Raw genomic sequence first — 19,634 nt, 5'->3', positions numbered from 1 at the left:
TAAAAATTTTTTAAATACTTGTCCTAAACAGAAACAATAGCTCACTGGCATAAGATTGATTCCCAGTTCCTAAGAATTCAAAGGCTCTTTGAACAGAGTTTAAGCCGGGGGGTTTATATGAGAGAACAAACTATCTGGAGCACTGTAAGTCTCTGATAGCATTTGAGTCTAATGTGCATATTTTGAGACTATTTGAATTTAGGACAGTTAATAACAATCCTTTTTCAACTCTTGGAAATTGCTACAGATGGGTCATTCCACCTTTCCTTCTTTGAAGAATGAGGACATATTATCCCAACATGAGCTTATGTTGCTTGGTAGAAATGGTAGGAATGGGGAGTGTATTCATTGCACAATTAAATGAAAGGAAAAAGATACCCTTTTGACTTTACCACTTCCATCCTTGCCTTGACCCTTCTGAGACCACAATTAACTCTGGTATAATGTGTTTATTCTACAAGTATTTAAGTTTTAGTGGCTCAGATCCCCCTTTAAATCACATTTCAGACACATAAAGGAATGCTTAGAAGAGTCTGGATAAACTGGTTAGAAAGTGCTGTGCTAGACTCCCCACTCCCCACCCAGAAACAACAACATGCACATACAGATATGCCACAAGCTAAAACTTATAAGGAAAAGGAGTCCTAAATACAAAGCAAATGTCAATCCCTTTCAAATGATCTACTTCTTTGTTCTTTATCAATTCTATCTCTCCATTCTTGATTTTCTAGGAAGGGACATCACCTCCTGATCTTAAATGCATCCTGGCTAGCACTAAGGGATTAAAATGAACCAGCCAAATCACAGCTACTGGTCACTTCATGGAATGAGTAGGTGTAATATAAATACAGCCTAGGACAAAAGAAGACAGCTTTTGTGTGATAAATACATTATAGGAGATGCTGAAACACAGTATCAAATTTACATGAATTTTTAAGATAGTTCAGAAAATTTCACGTTTGCTAGCTAATGTTTTCTGTAATTTCAAGAGATATTAACTAACTCTTGTCTGCCATCAGGACTATTTCACTGTGGAAGTCCAAGAAGTACTAGTATAATGGGAAAATAAATACCCAACAGTCCTGAACTTGGTGTCATAACATGTCAGTTCAAGTCCCAAATCTACCCCTTGAACACTGTGTGATCCTGGCCAGGTTACTTACTTCTTATTTTCTTGATGGAGATCATATCCCTGGTGATTTTATGTACTTGTTAAACTATAAGTTTCTACTCATATGCAAGGGGTAAGTAATATTTTATTTATGACATATGTGGTTTAATGTAAATGATATGGTAACCTTGAAAAAGATACAAATGCATGCTTCAAAAGGCATAATCTCACCTCTAAGTTAAATTTTCCTTACTTCTATTGCATTCAAACAGAGGTGTGAGGCTAGTGGACCAACACATCATTTTCGTAGTGAATGAAAAAAGCTAAGGGTGAGTTATTGGGAGTTAAACTAGATGAGGAGATTGGAAAAATGACATAGACTATACTTAATCCCTCGAGAAGAAGCAAGAATGGCCCGAGGAATTAGAAGAGGATTGGATTCCTTCCTGATTGTTGTTGGAGCAGCCTAGGCTAAGACAGAACAACTTGGTCCTCCACAGCTGTGCTGCTTTGGCAACCAAAAGAGTTTTCTAGTTCACCGTCCTGATCAAAACGTAAAAAAAAAAAAAAATGGAGCTGTCCACAGAGAAGTGAGAAATCTGTGGTGCAAATAAGGAGAAGACCTGGATGCCAAATTCAAAGATCACCACATACTCTGCAAGAGAAGCAAGGATTTCAGGACAGTAGAAAAGTAATTTGCTAAATTGGACAGGCAGCGGCAAATTCTACTTTATTTATGCATTCTTTGACAAACCCAAGCATGTGAGTAAAAAGTGGAATTAATGGTCAAAAAGGAAGAACATTTGCGAATGTTCCCAGCTCGAGTTTAAGTGGTACCCAGGGGCTTCCTCTCCCTCTCAATAGCAATAGCATATTGTTGGCTCAAGTTAAGTGGTTATTTGCACAAAAACCTTTTGGAGAGTCTATGAAACAGAGTTGGTCAAACCAACTCTTGAGATAAGGACCCTGCAAATGGTTATAAACATATGAGCTGCATTACAGTTAGTCTTGGACTAAATGATCTTTATCAAGTTTTGTCTTAAGTTTTTCCAACTTTGACATTCAAATATTCTTTTTGTTCCAAAAAAGTTAATGTGCTAATAACAGTTTTTTGAAATAGAGACAACCACAGAGATTTTAGATGAACATTTATCTCCTGTTATCATAACACGAGTACAGTTTTAATAAAACGGTTGGAAGTAGTATCTATTTAAATTAAATTAAGAAAAAGAAAAGTTTACTTTTTTTGAGAAAGCAAATTGATATTTTTTCTTTGATTTCCTTATACTTTGGAATGAAGGGCTGCTATTAAAATTTTCAATAAACCTTTAAAATTATGCTCTAAAGCAAATATTAAGTTTAGTCTTTAATGAGCCGTTTTAGCTCTTTTATTCTAAAGTGACACAGACTCTTCTAACACTGCCTTTCTGGGAACCCATATCCTTTGTCAGACAGCATAGGAGGTGGAAGATGAAGTGGGTCCCCACACTGTCACTAACATTCATAAGTCCTATGATCCTTAACCTTTCTTGATCTCAGTTTTCTTCACTGTGAAACTAACACACTTGAGGAGATTGTGTTCCAAATTTTAATTGTTCAGCTTCTAGATAATGTTTGGTGCACATACGATTTGATGAACTCTCTCAGGAATCTATAGCCCATTAATGGCCACCTCTGAACAACAGATTATTTAAAGTTCTTACAAAGATTTCTGTATTCCAGAGTTGGGGCAAAGAAGAGGAATGGGAAGGAAAGACACACAAATACTACTTACTTTTCAAAGAAATGTCTGATAATCAGCAAGCCAAAAGCATATGGAATTGTCATGTACAAATGAGAGGGTTTTACAAAGACGAGTCCATCATGATCTTCAAGATCTGACCACTTTATTGTTGGTGGAAGCCAGAACCGTTCCTTCCAAAACCATTCTTTAAATGTCTGAAACATTCTAGAAAGATGGAAAAAGAATATGTTAAGAATTGTAAAACAAATGCTTAAAATTGAAATAATATTGAACACCACTACTCAAAATACCTACACCAGAGAGTTTTGAAAACAAGGCAAAATGGAATCCTATTATTCAATGTGCTTCATGATCGTACATTGCATTAAACAAGAATTACTCTGCTGATACTCTCAGAACAATTTTGGCTGTGACATGGCAAACTTACACGGCAAGTTTAATATACCGCTGTTCATACTTTTGGCATGGCATATATTAATATTATGGGTATGTTTCTTCCTCTTCTATGAGTCTATGGTTTGAAAAATTATTTAACAGTAATCTGTCTCTACAACTTCAACATGCTCAAGGTCAATCTCATGAAAGCTCCAAGTATGTATAAATCTATATTAGTATCCCGAGAACTTCTTTAGGAAATAAAGAACAAGCATATTTAACTTCATAGTACAGTAAGGAGCTCAAATTTGTTCATGTCAACAAATATTTATTGAGATTCTATTATTTGTCAACCACTGTGCTAGCCACTGAAAATATAAAAATTAAAAAGATAACATTCTTGCCTTGAGGACCTTACAGTCTTATGGGCAAGGCAGGCCTGAATATTTAGATGACTTTGACGTATCTTTTTTAGGTACAAAAAAAAAGGTCACAGGGTGTTGTGGGAACAAGATGATGGGCACTGAGCCCAGCCAGGAAGTGTCAGAGAAAGATCACTGGAACAGATGATCCTTGAGATGTCCTGAACAATAAGTAGGAGATAAACCAGGAAAGGAAGGAAATGGGGAGGGGGAGATAGAAGTTTTAAGGAGGAAAAGTGCTATGATCAAATAACCAGAAACATAGAAGAAAACAGAATTAGATATATCCTAATATCATTGTTTAAGCTATGAACACTTTTTAGTCTTGACATTTTGACCTTGAGGATGTTTTGATTTCATCCTTTAATAGTTGATCAGAGAAAGGAATCAAAATGTCTTCAGATTAGTAACAAGGTGGTCAAAATAACTATCAAAACGTCTTGATTTGTAAATATCACAGTGCCCATTGACCATGACCAGCAGTTTGATACGACTACAGTGTAAGAATCCAAGGTGTGGGATGGCTAACACTGTACCCAGAGTCTAAGTTTATTGTCCTGGCATGCTTCTTAATAGTTCCCCTTTACTTTCAGAAGTGCTCCAGTTTGGCCATATGGTCACTGTCATCTAAAGGCTGGTGAGTCAAGTAGGTCAGATATTTTCCAAAGGCCATTTTGGCAGCCAGGTCCTCTGTGAGCCCATATGGTCTCTTTGTGCCAACAAGAGGATGGCGATCCCTCTGGGCAGATGCAGCCCTTCTACTCAGTGGGCTGAGAGCTGGATTTCAAGCTCTGCGAGCCCCCTGGCCAAGCACACACGTGGCTGGTTGGTTGGCAGTGGTATGAAGTCCATTTGAGGAGACAGGAAGACTGGAGAGCAATTAGGAGTTTCCAGTGCTGGATACAGTCAGAGATGGGAAGGTTTACACCACAGTGGTGGCATCAGGCACTGAATATGCTGATAATAACATCGTACATGAGACTATGCATGAGATCCAGACTAGGCAGAGAATAAATAATTAAGAGAGAAGTGAGGTTGAAGGGGGAAATAGAAGAGGTCAAAGCTCAAGTATGATGGGAGGGACTAAGCACCCCAGAGAGCAGGAAGTTTCAATCAGAGGTGAGGATCAGAGGGTGGAGTCCTGATGTTACAGATTTCCAACTTCAGGTGAGGAAGAATTCCAGAGTGTGGACCCTGACATCCTTCAGAAAAATCCACACCCCAAGCAACAGCTGAAGCCTGATGAGATAATTCTGTGCTTCATTTAGTCTCTCATCTGATGTTAAGAGATGTGCTCATGGGAAGTAGTGCTAACTTGTCACACCCACAGCTGCAAGGCTTGTGTGCGGAGACAGAAGCACTGCCTTCTTTTTCATGTGTTAATCATTTCGCTCTAATTTCTACTCTGGGGGAGGATGAGTCCCATGAATACAGCTCCAACTGTGCAAATATGGAATGAAGATAATAAAAAAAGACTTGTTGATATTTCCTCCCTATCAGGCTGTGGGGCTACAGAAAGGAAGGGGATAATCCTGGACTCAGGGAGCATATAACTGAGCAGGATCTGGACTCAGAGGGTGGCAGTGAGAACTGGGGAAAGAGTAGTCAGGAAGGGGAAGTCAAACACTTTGGGAAGGAAACTGGGGATTGAAGCTCGGTTGCCCGGGCCATCTGACAAAACTGACCAAAAGAAGGCATGAAGAACGGTGATCTGTTTTGAATGCACAGCCAGATACAGCTCAGTAAAAGAACAGGCGCAAGACTTGAGTCAAACTGCAGCTGAAATTCAAACATCCTACAGATCTCAGAAACTAACTCTGGCCATGGGAGGCTGTGTGTAATGAGCAAATCTTGTGCCAGGGCTTGACCTTCACCACATCAGATGAGTTACACCTGCAAGGGCAGAGATACTTTTTTCCCTAAAAGTTTGCCTCAGTATGTTCAACACTTGGTTGGTTCTAAATTTAATAGTCTAGAGGTGCCTGGGTGGCGCAGCCAGTTAAGCTTCGGACTTTGGCTCAAGTCACAATCTCATGGTTGGTGGGTTCGAGCCCCACGTCGGGCTCTGTGCAGGTAGCTCAAAACCTGGAGCTTGCTTCGGATTCTGTGTCTCCCTCTCTCTCTCTGCCCCTCCCCCACTCACACTCTGTCTCTGTCTCTCAAAAAATAAAAATAAATGTTAAAAAAATTGTTTTTAAATTTAATAGTCTAGGGCTCAGGGAACTAACAGCAATGGTGATGAGTTAGTTTTTCTTTTGCTATTGTTACAGTAATTGTAACACAAAATAATTTGTTCCCTCCTAGAATGCAACTCCAGGCAGCACAGATTATTTTGCCCAGAGTGAAATACAATTAAATAAATAGTTTACAATGGCTATTTAGGAGTTGCCACTCTAAATAATGCCCTTGTATATCATACGCAAGCAGTGAACCAAGATGTTGAAATTCATAGTAATGCTAATATCCCACAGATTAAAACATTTAAAGGGAAATAGAAAGAATACAAAAGTTGAGGGTGGCCCCCTGGAAAATGTGGCTCATACTGTGAAAAAAATAAATCTAATTATTTTATTCATTCTTTTTTATGCACTGCCACCAAACATTAATTATTGCTGCCTCAAACAGTTAAGTATCTCGTATTCACACCATACATAAAGTTTAACTCAACATGAAGCACAAACCTTAATTTTAGCCCTGTAAGAGCTAGAATTATAACACTCTTAGAAGACTAGAGAGGACTATACAGTCATAACCTTGGGTTAGGCAAAGCCTCCATACATATCATATCAAAAGCACAAATGCCAAAATTTTAAAAACTGATAAATTGGACTTTATCAAAATTAAAACCTTTTGTGCACCAAGGAACACCATCAGGAAGTAAAAAAGACAAGCCACAGGATGGGAGAAAATACCTGAAAATCACATGTCTGAACAGGGATTTGTATTTAGAATATATAAAGAACTCTTGCAACTCAATAATAAAAGGACAAATAATTCAACTTAAAAATGGGCAAAGAATCCGAACCTGAATATTTCACCAAAGAAGATACACAAATGGCCACTAAGCTCATGGAAAAAAAATGCCCAACCTCATTACCCATGAAGCAAATGCAAATGGAAACCACCTTGGGGGGTACTGTTCACACCCAGTAGGATGGTTATCATCTTAAAGATAACAGGTATTGGCAAGGACACGGAGGACATGGCTGGTGGGAAGTGAAATGGTACAGGTGCTGTGGAAGGCAGTCTGGCAGTTCCTTGAAATGTTAAACATGGAGTTACCATATGACCCAGCAATTTTACATGTAGGCATTCAAAAGAGTGTTCAAGAGAATTGAAAGGCTTTATGCTACAACATGGATGGCTCCTGAAAACATGCTAAGTAAAAGGAGCCAGACACAAAAGGCCATGTAATGTGCAATTCCATTTACATGAAATGTCCAGAAGAGGTAAATCCATAGGGACAGAATGTGGGTTACTAGTTCTTTAGGGTGTATGAATAATACTGATAATGAGTACAGGGGTTTTTTTGGGGATATGATGAAAATGTTCAAAGATTGAATGTGGTGTTGGCTGCACAACTGTAAACATACTAAAAAACATTAAACTGCACATGTTAGATGGGTGGATTGTGTGGTATGTGAATTATATCACAAAAAGGAAAAAAGAAACAAACATTAAAGAAGCCTCCTCCACAGGGCGACCGGGTGGCTCTGTCAGTTAAGCGTCTGACTCTTGGTTTAGGGTTAGGTCACAGTTTGTGAGTTAGAGCCCAGAACTGGGCTCCTTGCTAACAGTGTGGAGCCTACTTGGGATTCTCTCCCTGCCCCTCCCCTGCTCACTCTCTCTGTCTCTCTCTCAAAATAAATAAACTGAAAAAAAGAAGCTGCCTCTGCTTCAATCCTTTTAACCCAGAGTTCATCCTGAGGTTCATGCTAAACCTTCCCATTATTTCATTTATGGGGCTTAAGTTCTACCTCCCAAATTCACTTGTGTCAAGCTTGTGTCCATGAACCAAGAAAAGTGATTAAATGAAGGAAAGACTATATCCAGGTTCAGATTTCAGCATAATTTAAAGCTCATGATTTTCTAGGGGAAAGAAATAGCATGCGTTAAAAAACAAACAGACTAACTGCCCTGAAGGAGAAGTGACTGTCCTAGGTGATTGCCCCCTGGGTGTAAGGGTGTTGGGTAGACATCCACAAACCCACATTTGAGCTCTAGCAGTGGGATTTAAAAACTCAGGCGATGCCTCCAGCTAGCCTCTCTACTATCCTGATGAGATCAGAAGCTAAACACAGAGAAACGAGCTGAAGAAAACTGGGGCCAGCAGTCTCCAATCCTCTGAAACAGGTCACGGTCCCTCGGCTCCTAAGGCCACAGCCTGTGCCAGTACCTCTGGCCTCCTTTATCGCCCCCTGTCCCTGACCTTAGTGCACCGGACATGCCATTTGGGAGGTAGCCCAGCATCCGGCTCTCTGAGCAGCAGGGAAATCACCACCGTGGGGGGATAGTGCACTGCCCTTCCCAGTGAGAGAGCCGGCGTGGACCGTTCTCCATCTGCTGACAGTTGGCTGGGAAGGCCTCGGCTTGGCCAGTTGGATGCTTTTCTCAGGACTTTGAGTCTGGAGCAGATAGCAATGTCCAGCGGCAGCAGATGGCATTCTGCCTAGGCCACTGTTGTTGAAAAGATAGTTGTCATCTCTCAGCTTTTTGGCCTTCCTGATCGCCCCTGTTTTTTGGTTTCCACTGTCATCCAAGTCTGGTCCACCAGCCTTCCTTCAGGGCTGTGGGCTGCTTCCAATGAAGTCCTTTGTTTAAGATAGTAAAAGAGAGGTGGATTGTGTTGCCTCTATCCAGAGGGCTTACAGGGAACCAAGGGGCAGGCAGCCTGTAGCATTTGTCAGTTCCTCACTCTGATCTCATCTTGCTGACAACGGGCACTCATTCACCCCCTTTCCTCTCTCCCTCCTCCATTTTGGCTCTTGCACTGCCTGAGTTTCAAATCTGGCACTGGCATTGTTAATTGTCACCATGTAAGGTATTTTTTTGGTTCAGTATAAAAGAGGCTCCTGGCCTCTCACACAGCCATAAAATGATGTGCGGTGGATGACAAGATATATTACCTGTACAGCGAGTGGAGTGATACCTTTATGCTGTCTAAGTATGGCAATATTTCAATAATAACCAGGTAGAAAGAAAATTAGAAAATACTGACATGGGGAAATACTTACATTTTTTTTTAACTTGAGAGAGAGAGAGCTCACATTTGAAGAGGGGCAGAGGGACAGAGAGAGAGAGAGGCTTAAGCAGCCTCCACACTCAGCACAGAGCCCAATGAGGCACGACCTTGGGATCATGACTTGGGATCATGACCTGAGCCGAAATCAAGAGTCCAGACGCTCAACCAATTGAATCACTCGGGCTCCCCGGGAAACACCTGCATTTTTAAAAGCCCACAGGTGACTGCTATAAGCACAATCCTTAGTATTTGCAACAGTGAATCTGTCCTTGTCGCAGTTGTCTATGCTGGTGGCCTCTTCACTTTGTGGACAGTCTGGGAAGCCCCCTGACTCCCATGGAAAACTTGCAGCCCACCTCTCATCTTCATTCATTTAGCTCAACTCTGAGCCTTTCTGGCACCTGAAATATTGTCAGCTCTGCTGGCAACTCTTCAAGCAAATGTATTCTACTTGTTGACAACTCCTAGTGCCTTTTTATCTCTCATCAGCTACTCAAAAGTCCCCCTTTCCCATCCACTGTCCATTCTCTGAGTACTACAACTCCTATTTATATAAAACTATCTGAAGGAACTGTAGTATTTACATTAAAAATATCTGAAGCTCTTTTTTAAAGTAAGAAATATTTGCAAGGAAAACACCTGCAGTTATTTCCGGTTACTTTGAGGAAGTATCGGTATTGGAGGTAACATCACGATACAGCTGTGTTTTCCCACCTGCCAATACTGTGCAAGTTTCAAACTCTATTTTCAGCTCCAGCTGCCTAGTTTGCAGGAAGACAATCTAACTAATGTAGGTTTTTATGACTCATGATTTTCTGACCTAATGGATACAGAACCCCAACAGGGTGAAAGAAGCCTGTTGAGCCACTTTCTCAGAGGGACACCATTAAATTTGACCTTAGGACTGAAGAAATAAAACCATCTGGACCACAACTTTATCACTATTTGAAGCAACATTTTTGCAAAGTACTGAAAAATGTGGCACTCGAACCCTTGCTGAGGTGAGAACTCCCAAGTGAGGCTGAAGTTTTGGGCAAATTATCAAATTCTGGTCATTATCCCTACTGCCAATTATCCATGCAGTACCTACTGTGAATAAGCGCATCACCTTAGAAGCTAACACTACAGAACATATGTCTTGGACAGAGGGGAGTGACAAGAGAGGGTCTCTACAGAACAGAACATGTCTTTCGGGGCCAGTGACAAAGAATGGGAAACAAGGCAGACAACTCTAATTGAACTTATGGTGTATTTCTGAGCAATAAAATGAAGGAAAGACATGTTTGAATCAACGTTCACTCTCTCAGAGTATTATTAGTGTTGGAGGATGTGACAGTTGGTGAGAGCTTTGGAGACTGGGTGACTGACTAGATTACAGGGGAACCCAGGGTCCTCTGATAACAAGAAAGATAGCTCCAAAAGACCAAAACCTTGCCTGGATTGTTCACTACAGTACACCCGAGGCTTGCCATACAGTAAATGCTAAGTAAGCACTTGTTGAATGAATGGACAGAGAGCTTACTGAGGCTGGAATGGACTTTTGAACAATCAAGGAGTGACGCCAGAGCCAAAAATGATATCTAATTTAATTATCTACAAACGATCACATTTTTACTAGTTGCAAAATAATTTTTAAAATTTGGTGCAAGGGATCAGGTAAACATGTTTATCTACATTTCATCTGTTTGTGTTTTCTTTGGAATGATTTCTACTAACTCAGCCAAAAAAACTGGTTAAGCCTTCAAGATAAAACACAAAGGAAAACATTAGCAGCTACTTGCTTCCTTTTAATAGTCTAAGGACTGAGCCAACTGTAAATTCCAATTCTAAAAGCATTTTAAGGGGTGCCTGCGTGGCTCAGTTATAAGCACCTGACTCTTGATTTCAGCTCAGGTCATAATTTCACAGTTCATGAGATAGAGCCCGTGTAGGGTTCTGCACTAACAGTGCCGAACCTGCTTGGGATTCTTTCTCTGCCCCTCTCCCACTCTCTCTCTCGTGTGTGCATTCTCTCTCAAAATAAATAAATAAAAACTTAAAAATGAATAAATAAATAAAATAAAAACATTTTAAACTGTGCCATTTCAAATGAATAAGACAATGCAAATGATAGACTAACTTAACTCCGAGGAATATTTATTGTGATTAAATTAGTGCACTAAAAGCCTTTAAATGCTTGGGCTTATAGTGAGAAAGCTGAAGAGAAAAACAAACAAATAAATAAACAAATCCTATACTTTGTGTAGAGAAGTAGTTAACAAGAAGATAAATAAATCTCTCATTTTAATTTCATCATTGTATATTTTAAAGCCTTGAAGAAATTCAAGACAAACCTATAGATTAAAAAAAGAAAAATACAGAGTATTTGCAAACACAACCAGGGTATCACCTCAAAGATGTCATTGAGGGGCAGGATATCCTGAGTATTCAATCACTGTTTGTTTTGGTTACAGTCCCCATACACCCATGTCTCCAGGTTTTCCCTGGGCATGTAGCTGCCTTGCCAGGTGAGACACTACCCAACCTCCCCTGTGGCACAAAGTGGCCATGCGTGACTGTGTCCAGGTGAATGACACAGCAGTGGAATTGATCTGAGTAATCTCCCTAGATACCAGGCTGCATGTGTGTCTTTGTTTTTTTCTTTGTTCCTTCCTAATAACTGAAAATAAGGATGACAGGATAGAGGCAATCTTTGAGGCCAATTAGCCCAATGTCCTGACCTGCCGTGTGTCTGGACAATTACATTCAAGATAAAGAAACTCCTGTCATCTAGAAGTCATGGAATTTTGAGTCCTTTTTGTCTTAACAGCCCAGACCATAACTCGAATATATGTAGAAAAATATGAAGGAGAAGTAAATAAGAACTACATTGCCATATTGTGTTACATTGTTTCCAGGTAGATTATAAAATCTGGAGACATCTGCTCAACAACAACAAAATATCACTTAGAGAATAAAAAGGAAGCCTATAGACTGGGAGAAAATATTTGCGATATTTGCAATAGGAAAGCATTGTATCTAGGATATAAAAAGAGTTCCTGCAATTCAATAATTTTAAAAATCTGGAACATGTCTTCATTAATAAGTCAGCTGAGGACATGTATTTCCATTAGCATTCTGCCTACTGGGGGGGGTATCCTCAGGATTTGCTCTGCCTTCAGGACATCTTTATGGAGCTGATGCCAATTATCAATTTATTGCCTCTCAGTTGCAAATCCACCATTTTTGCTTATTCTGTGAAGTGGTCTGCTTCCTTTCCTATTTTCCCTTTGCCAGCTGGCCCTGGAGCTCTATCAGTAGAGGATAGTGGAGGGATGTTGCATGATGAAAGGGTTTTACTTCCTGACTCTAGTGCACTCCCAGCGAAAGGCTCCAGAAGCCCCCAACAGCCAGCAAATTCTACTGGCACCTCCCTGGAGAGTTTTGTACCCAAGCACTGGTAGTGAGACACTTTCCAGTGACTAGCTCTCTCCAGCATTCCAGAGGGCAAGTTCCTGGCAAGTTCCAGGGGGCTGCTTTCCAGCCTATTCTGCTGGTACCATGGATAACTCCTCTGTGCCCTCCCCGACAGGTCTGCCCCTTGGGCGGTACAGGGCTGCATTTCCTTGCATGCTCTAGCTCAGTCCCAGGGGTCATGAGGGTTTCCTACAGCAGTGATCCCTGCATTCTATCGAGTTCTTCCTACTGTGGCCAATCCTTCATTTTCTCCAATCTCAATTGGGCCCAGACTGCCTTGATGGAAAAGTCCAACTTTATGTGTTTAATCCAATATGAATGAACAGGCAGTAAAGTTATTCTAAACAAAGAAATCAGAAAGTCAAAAAAGCTTCTGAAGTTCTAAGTAGAAGGGAGAGCCTTCTCATTTTTCCCTTCTAACACCATGTGTAGAGTTTGTTAGAGATGAAATGATACCTGGAAATTACAGAAAGATGTGTCCCTGCTCTGCTCCTTTCTCCATTCTAAAGCTTGGGTTAACGTCCCCATGAGCAGTCATCACTTTCCGCTTGGGAAATAATTTCTCTCTGTTAGTAAACATAATTGAGATATTTTCCCAGCAAAACTCATAAACTCCTAAAATGCCAAGTAGGCACTTGGCATCTGTATGGGGTCAAGCTCTCTTTGAAGCCAGGGCTATTCCCTGGTGCTATTCTCTTCAGGCCATGTTTCTCTTGGCTCTGTAATAAAATTTCACAATACGCCTTGATCTAGGTTCCTAACTTAAATATCCCCTTCCAAACTTAAATATTGAGCCAACAAAGCTTAGTTCCTAGAAAATCACAAGTTACTATTTGCTGTTGTGTGTAGAAAACCCCCACTTGGGGTTGGCTCTGCCAGGAGCTTAGGGTCCTAGCGGCCTTTGTTTGAAGGCAGCTCCTCACGGCCCGCCCCACCTCTGCACAGTCTCCTGGAGATGACCCTGGGCCACTGGGCCCCTGTCTGCTTTTCCAAGCTGACTTGTGCCTCCCTTGCTTCTCACTTTGACGTCCTGCAAGTCAGGTCTGTTTTCGGACTCTTGAGAAAAAAATCAAAGTTCTTTCCTGCCTTCCAGAATGTGCATTGACTATTCCTTCTGCCAGGACTTCTTTCACCCATCTTCACCCAACTCTCTCCTCTTAATCCCTCAAGCCTCAACTTAAGCCTCCCTAAGATTTCCAGCAAGGATTTCCATGACCCCTGTCCCCTCCCAATGCTCCAAATCTAAACTAAACATTGCCATCGCCCCCTCTTCTTTTCCTTCACAACCTGTATTAAATTTGTAATTACATGTTTGTACGTTGATTGGATTCTGGCCCCCTCTTCAGACTTCAAGATGCACGAGGGTAGGCAGGACACCTGTTTTGCTCACAACAGCATCCCCTAAGTCGGCATATGGTAAGTATACAAACAGTAAGTGCTCAATAGATATTAGGGGAGTCAGTATACAGCACAGGGGTCAAGCATGTGGATTTTGGAGTCAGACTGCCTGGGTTTAAGACCTGGTTCTGACACTTGTCTAACTATGTGCCTTCAGACAGCTAACTTAATGTCAGTTTCTCCATCTACAAAACAGAGGTGGTAACTGTACTCCATGAGTGAGGAGATGTTTGTAAATCACATTATCACATGCTTGTTAAAGAATAAATTGGACTCAAGCTGTTCAATATCAATTGCCCTTCTAAAGAGAAGGAGCTAAAATGAACTTTCAGATCCTCAAATTCTTTAACTGACACCTCTTAAATTATTTAAAAATAATATACAGTTCTGTGATACAGTTAAAACTATTACATTAAAAAAACAATGAATGATACCACCCTTTAGACTAATAAGTTTTAGGAGTCACTAAAAAAGTCCAAGCCTGGACAAAAAATATGTTTAGGCTATAGTTAATAAATACTGCTTCAGTGTTCATAATAATGATTTTTTAAAATCTGGAGGTTTAAGTACATTTTGAAATGTTAGCTCTATGCAATAACATTCAGCTAAGACTAAAAATTGTGATATTTACCAACATGAGAAGTGTTTAGACTTGTAAAAAAAAAACCCAAATTCAAAATTTTATCTATACTATAATTGTATGATAGTATACCATCTCATTATTATACTACTTTATATATATATACATCTCAGTGTGTGTGTGTGTGTGTGTGTGTAAAGGCAAACTAGAAGGAAACATGAAAAAATGGTGAAATTCTTGGTGTTGAAAATGGTAAATTATTGTTACTGTTGACAATTTGTTAACGTTGATCCAATATTAGGACAATTTGTAACCAATTTCTGATTAATGACTCAAACCAACAAAGGTAAATTTTGTCCTAAAAATCATAGTATGATCCAGTCCAGCCCTATACATATGAAGAAACTGAGTCCCAGGGAAATACAGTTGCACTGTCCAAGTAAACCCAGGAAAGTCAGTTTTTCCCAATACACACAAAGTTTCCCATTACTAAAAGGTGTTATTAAGGTGATTTATTTCACATTAACATTTTAAGACAATCATTTTTTTCATGTAAATGTTTCACATACAAATGCTAATAGCTGATTTGAAGTAAGGTAAGTTTATTACCTACATAAAACTTCTCACAGCCTTCTTATACATGCAAAAGCTAACTATGAGAATATCTTTTGGACTCTAACAATTTCAGAGAAAATAAAGAGTGCTTCCAGAGTCAGTGGAAAGATCTATCTGTATAAACTGACTTGAGATGCCAAAGGTAATAAAGATAAGACAGAAAATACAGTTTAAGGAGGCAGTATTCACCAAAATGTAATTCTTCCAGATGCCTCTTCACCTTTATCACATTTCTGCTTTATCTCTGTTCCGGTCATTAATTGACAGAGATTGCCAAAGTCCAGCTCAAGGCCAAGAAAGAGGCCCTGATCAAAGATGTTTACTGAGACCAGTAACATGGCTAGGAACTTGCAGAAAAGCAGGTATGACTGAAATCAGAAGGATGTGAAGCCAAGTTACAGAATAGATAAGTCTTAGAAGAATGTAAATCCTAGGGTTCAAAGAAAATGGGCCCAGAGATGATTGGGATGGAATCTATGAGAAAGTTACATAGTATGGATTGTTCATAATTCTGTCTTCAAAGGTAGAATTCCTCCCTCCCCCCATTTTTTTAAGTTAACTTTAGAAGTCTAAAATGTAAATTAATAGGTAATTTACATTTGGGTAAATGGGTAACTAGGCAATGCTGTTGCAATGTAAAGAAATTGTAACCCAATTAGCATCACATCACTATTTCCTTTCCAATTGCTATGAAATATTTTGCTCCTCTCCACCAAGTCCTTCCTTGCAAGCTCTCTTCCCTGGCCTGGTGAGTCACCCGTCTTGTTACACAAATTACCCTGTTATTAGTCGTAGGCACAAGTGAGTGATGTAGGCAAGAGAAAGATGGCTGGGAAGTTCACTGATGGTGACTCACAGAAGAGCCTGACAGGAGGCCCTGATTCTGTCCAGTTCTCCCATTTGAGAAACCAGAGGATTGGGCTCGTGTCTGCAAAGCCCTCCTGGGTGGCGCAGAAGGGTGCTGCAAGAGCTTCCCTGCTATGTAGTCAGAGGAGTCCGCAAGACTGCCCTACAAACTGCAGGCCCGAACTGATGAATATAATCAAAAATGAAAAACAAACAAATGAAAGAAGGCAGTGCTTCACACATCAGCTCAAGTAGCTCGTTGGCTTTCAAACAGTCGAAAAATTTGAGAAAGAACTATGGCTTCAGCATCGGAAAGCCCGGGTTCAAGCACCAGCCCTGCCTCCTAAAACTGAGTGAACTTGAACAACTCAGTCTCTCTGAATCTTTGTTTGCGCATCTGCTCAATGGTGCCAGTTCTGCCTTCCACAAAGACCTAGTGTAGATGAAGAGTGATTCGGGATGTAGAAATGCCTGAACGCAGCAAAATGTTAGATCTGTGTTACGGAGTCTTATTATCTTATTATCTTAACTCTTACTAGGTCTGGCCAAGATTCCAATGTCAGGCTGGTTTAAACAGTAGGATTAAATGCTAAGTTTAAAAAGAGTAATGGGAGAGTAACGGGACACCCCTGCCCCTTGACAACTATGTCCTTCCTATAACCTCCACATTGCTCACTGCTGGGAAAAGATAACTGGGTCCATTTCTCACTTTCAGTGAGGGAAGGCTGCATAATGGACATGAACTTCGCCAAACAGAAAACCTGGGGACAGTCCTGGAGAGGCGGTACTACACAGTGACATTTAGTTCAGACATTTCCGATTATCAGACTCCCATAGGGTGGTACCCAGACCACTCCCCCAACAACATACTGTGGTAGAATTTCTGGGATGGGACATGTGGGAACCTGAGGCCTATTGGAATAGGGGTTTGGGACTCTGAATGCCCATCTTCACCCTTTCCCGATACCTCAGCTAGGAGAGTGCATGACTTCTAAGCCTTGAATTTCTCATCTGCAAAAGAGGCACAATATTTTTTACTTCTCTACGGTCTAGGTCTGGATCAAATAAGGTCATGTGTCTACATCACTTTGTATAATTTGGGGCTTCCAGGAAGTGCCCAATAAGCTGTAGGTGTCAGGAATGTCACTATTTACATTTCCTCATCAATGGTGCCACAGACCCAGGTGGCCCAATAGTCAGCCATCATTCACTGATTTCCTGCAATACCCTCGTCAGTGTTAATGCTGCCTGGACCAAGCGTTGGCAAGGAAGCAGCTTTCCTGAGGGATGAGTGTCACTTGATGTGGTAATTCATTTCCTCAGTGACAGAGGGACTTCTTACCTCCCTGGAACCTGTCTTGGGCAGGGTCACCAAAGGAATCATTTTACGAAAGAGAGTAAAACGTAAAGGAGGGTGTGGGGCCTCATCTTGATCAACAAAGAATCTGGAACATTCCTCTCACAGATGAGGAGGATGCCTAGTTACTTTTAGGGAAGGACATGGGGTTACTAAGGCACACTGATGAAGCAAGCCCAAATTTTAATGGTTTTAAAATATATGCTTACGTAATAAAAGGCAGGGTTTCCTGTCGCACAGCCTGCCACCCCCGCAGAATGAAGCACTCTTTGGAAAAGAACAAGATGACAAAGGTTCTAGAAACCTTCAGAGGAGGGTGAGGTGTGGTGGGCACAGAAGCTTACAGTATAGGGCCGGGAGGTAGTGAAGGAGTGCAGGAACAAAATCTCAACTGCATATTCTCAACTGCCTTCTTCTTTGACTCCAAAATCACACACACAAAAAAATGTTAGAACAATAAAGGGCACCAGGCTGGCTCGGTTGGTTAAGCATCCAACTCTTGATTTCGGCTTGGGTCATGATCTCACAGTTTGTGAGTTCGAGTCCTCAGTTGGGCTCTGCACTATATCAGCATGGAGCCTACTTGGGATCCTCTCTTTCTCTCTCTCTCTCTCTCTGAGGCCCTCCCCCCATGTTCTCTCTTTCTCTCAAAATAAATAAATAAATGTAAAAAAATAGCACAATAAAAGGCAAGATTTCCCTATGGCAAGAACTGCTGGCTGGCATGGGGCTGGGAGATTGGCACCTTCTGGAATAGTTATTGTTCTCTCCCTTGAGTAAATAGGATCATCTCCCTTCCTTGGCCAGGAAGCTGCTTCCTCCGTCAATGGCCACCAGCCGTTGCTGTTTATTAACCTGAAGCAAGTAATACATAAGATCTCAAAACTGAATAGAACTAGTCATTCCTGTCCAGCCTCTTACCTACTGCGAGAAGCCCCCTTGAAGAAAAGGTATGTAAAACACTCCATTTTAAGCAGAGAGGGGGAGAGACAGAGACAGGGAGACAACAGAGATCAAGAGAGACAGAGACAGAGACTTAGGCAGGACATGTGCCAAGTCTAGAACATGGGGAAAAATATTCCATTTATTCATTGCACAGCTTTTGATTAATGATTAAATCTGTGGCTTCAATTAGGTCAATTTTGCCTGCAAAAGTGTCTGGAAGGAAAAACATCCTGCATATATTGTATGAAAATGTAACATATTATTTAAAAATAAAAATTTCCATAGGTTTCCAGACTTCTAAATTTTTAAAATTTTCTTTTTATTTTTTAGAGACAGACTGAGAGCGTGAGCAGGGGAGAGGGGCAGAGGGAAAGAGAGAGAATCCCAAGCAAGCTCCATGCCCAGCACAAAGCCCAATACGGGGCTCGATCCCATGACCCCGAGGTCATGACCAAGCTGAAATCAATAGTCGGACGCTGAACCGACTGAGCCACCCAGGCACCCTAGACTTTTCCAACATACATTCTTTCTGAAAGGATATCCCTCAACTTTCTCTCCAAAACACTTTTATATAATTTTCATGTCAATCTCTGATTTCTATTAAAGCAAATCTATGCTACAAACAAAAGAAAACACTGTGCTGACATACATAGAACTCCCTACCTCAAGGCCACATCTTGCACCCAGTCAATTCCCTTTTCCCTGGAGGACATAGGTCGAACATGTGCCAATGTGATTTGTGGCTACTCCTCTATTGATCCTGATTTGGGGTTTATGGGTTCCTAAGCCTTCCTTTTTAAATTTTTTTAAAAATATTTTTATTTATTTCTAGGAGAGAGAGAGAGAGACAGCGTGAGCAGGGGAGGGTCAGAGAGAGAGGGAGACGCAGACTCTGAAACAGGCTCCAGGCTCTGAGCTGGCAGTCAGCACAGAGCCCGACGCGGGGCTCGAACCCACGAACCGCGAGATCATGACCCAAGCGAAAGTCAGTCACTTAACCGACTAAGCCACCCAGGCGCCCCATAAGCCTTCCTTTTTAAAGATCGTTTCCTTTAGGCTAAGCTTTTTTTCTGCCAAGAAATATAGTTTGCCAAATTGCCACTGGGGGTGACTAATCTGAATTTCGTGAAGTAGGGCAACATGTGAACCTAGGGGAAGAGACAGGGTGGAATTGGGATAGACATGACCCACAGGGCAGGTTGCCAGCTCCATGTGCTGGACAGAGGGGTTCAGAGTTCTCTGGGTCATTCACGGTAGTGAAATTTAAATACGATGTCCTTAAGGTCAATGTGAAAGACAGCAGTGCTCTGAAGGAGGGTGAATGAGAGGATCGCATGAAATTCAACAGCAAATATCCCAAGTGCAAGTAGTATATGAAATATAAGTAAAAAGAGACACTACACTAGGGGTGCCTAGGTGGCTTAGTTGGTTAAACGTTCAACTCTGGCTCAGGTCATGATCTTGTGGTTCACAAGTTCCAGCCCCAAACTGGGCTGTCTGCTGTCAGCACAGAACCTGCTTCAGATCCTCTGTCCCCCCCCAC

General features: G+C 41.1%; 1 protein-coding gene across 1 annotated transcript in view; it reads right to left on the bottom strand.

The window, feature by feature from the left end:
* The window catches only part of CERS3 (ceramide synthase 3), a 111,774-nt gene that overhangs the window by 81,545 nt on the left and 10,595 nt on the right, over positions 1-19,634 (bottom strand). The window contains exon 3 of the mRNA XM_039235039.1: positions 2,886-3,059. Within this exon, the coding sequence (XP_039090970.1) occupies positions 2,886-3,058 (173 nt within the window). The 5' untranslated portion in view covers position 3,059. The remainder of the gene's footprint in view (positions 1-2,885; positions 3,060-19,634) is intronic.

The sequence above is a fragment of the Hyaena hyaena genome, unplaced genomic scaffold (assembly GCF_003009895.1).
Source record: "Hyaena hyaena isolate Hyena2069 unplaced genomic scaffold, ASM300989v1 scaffold_95, whole genome shotgun sequence".
Taxonomy (NCBI): Eukaryota; Metazoa; Chordata; class Mammalia; order Carnivora; family Hyaenidae; genus Hyaena; species Hyaena hyaena.
This window is presented reverse-complemented; position numbering and strand designations above follow the sequence as displayed.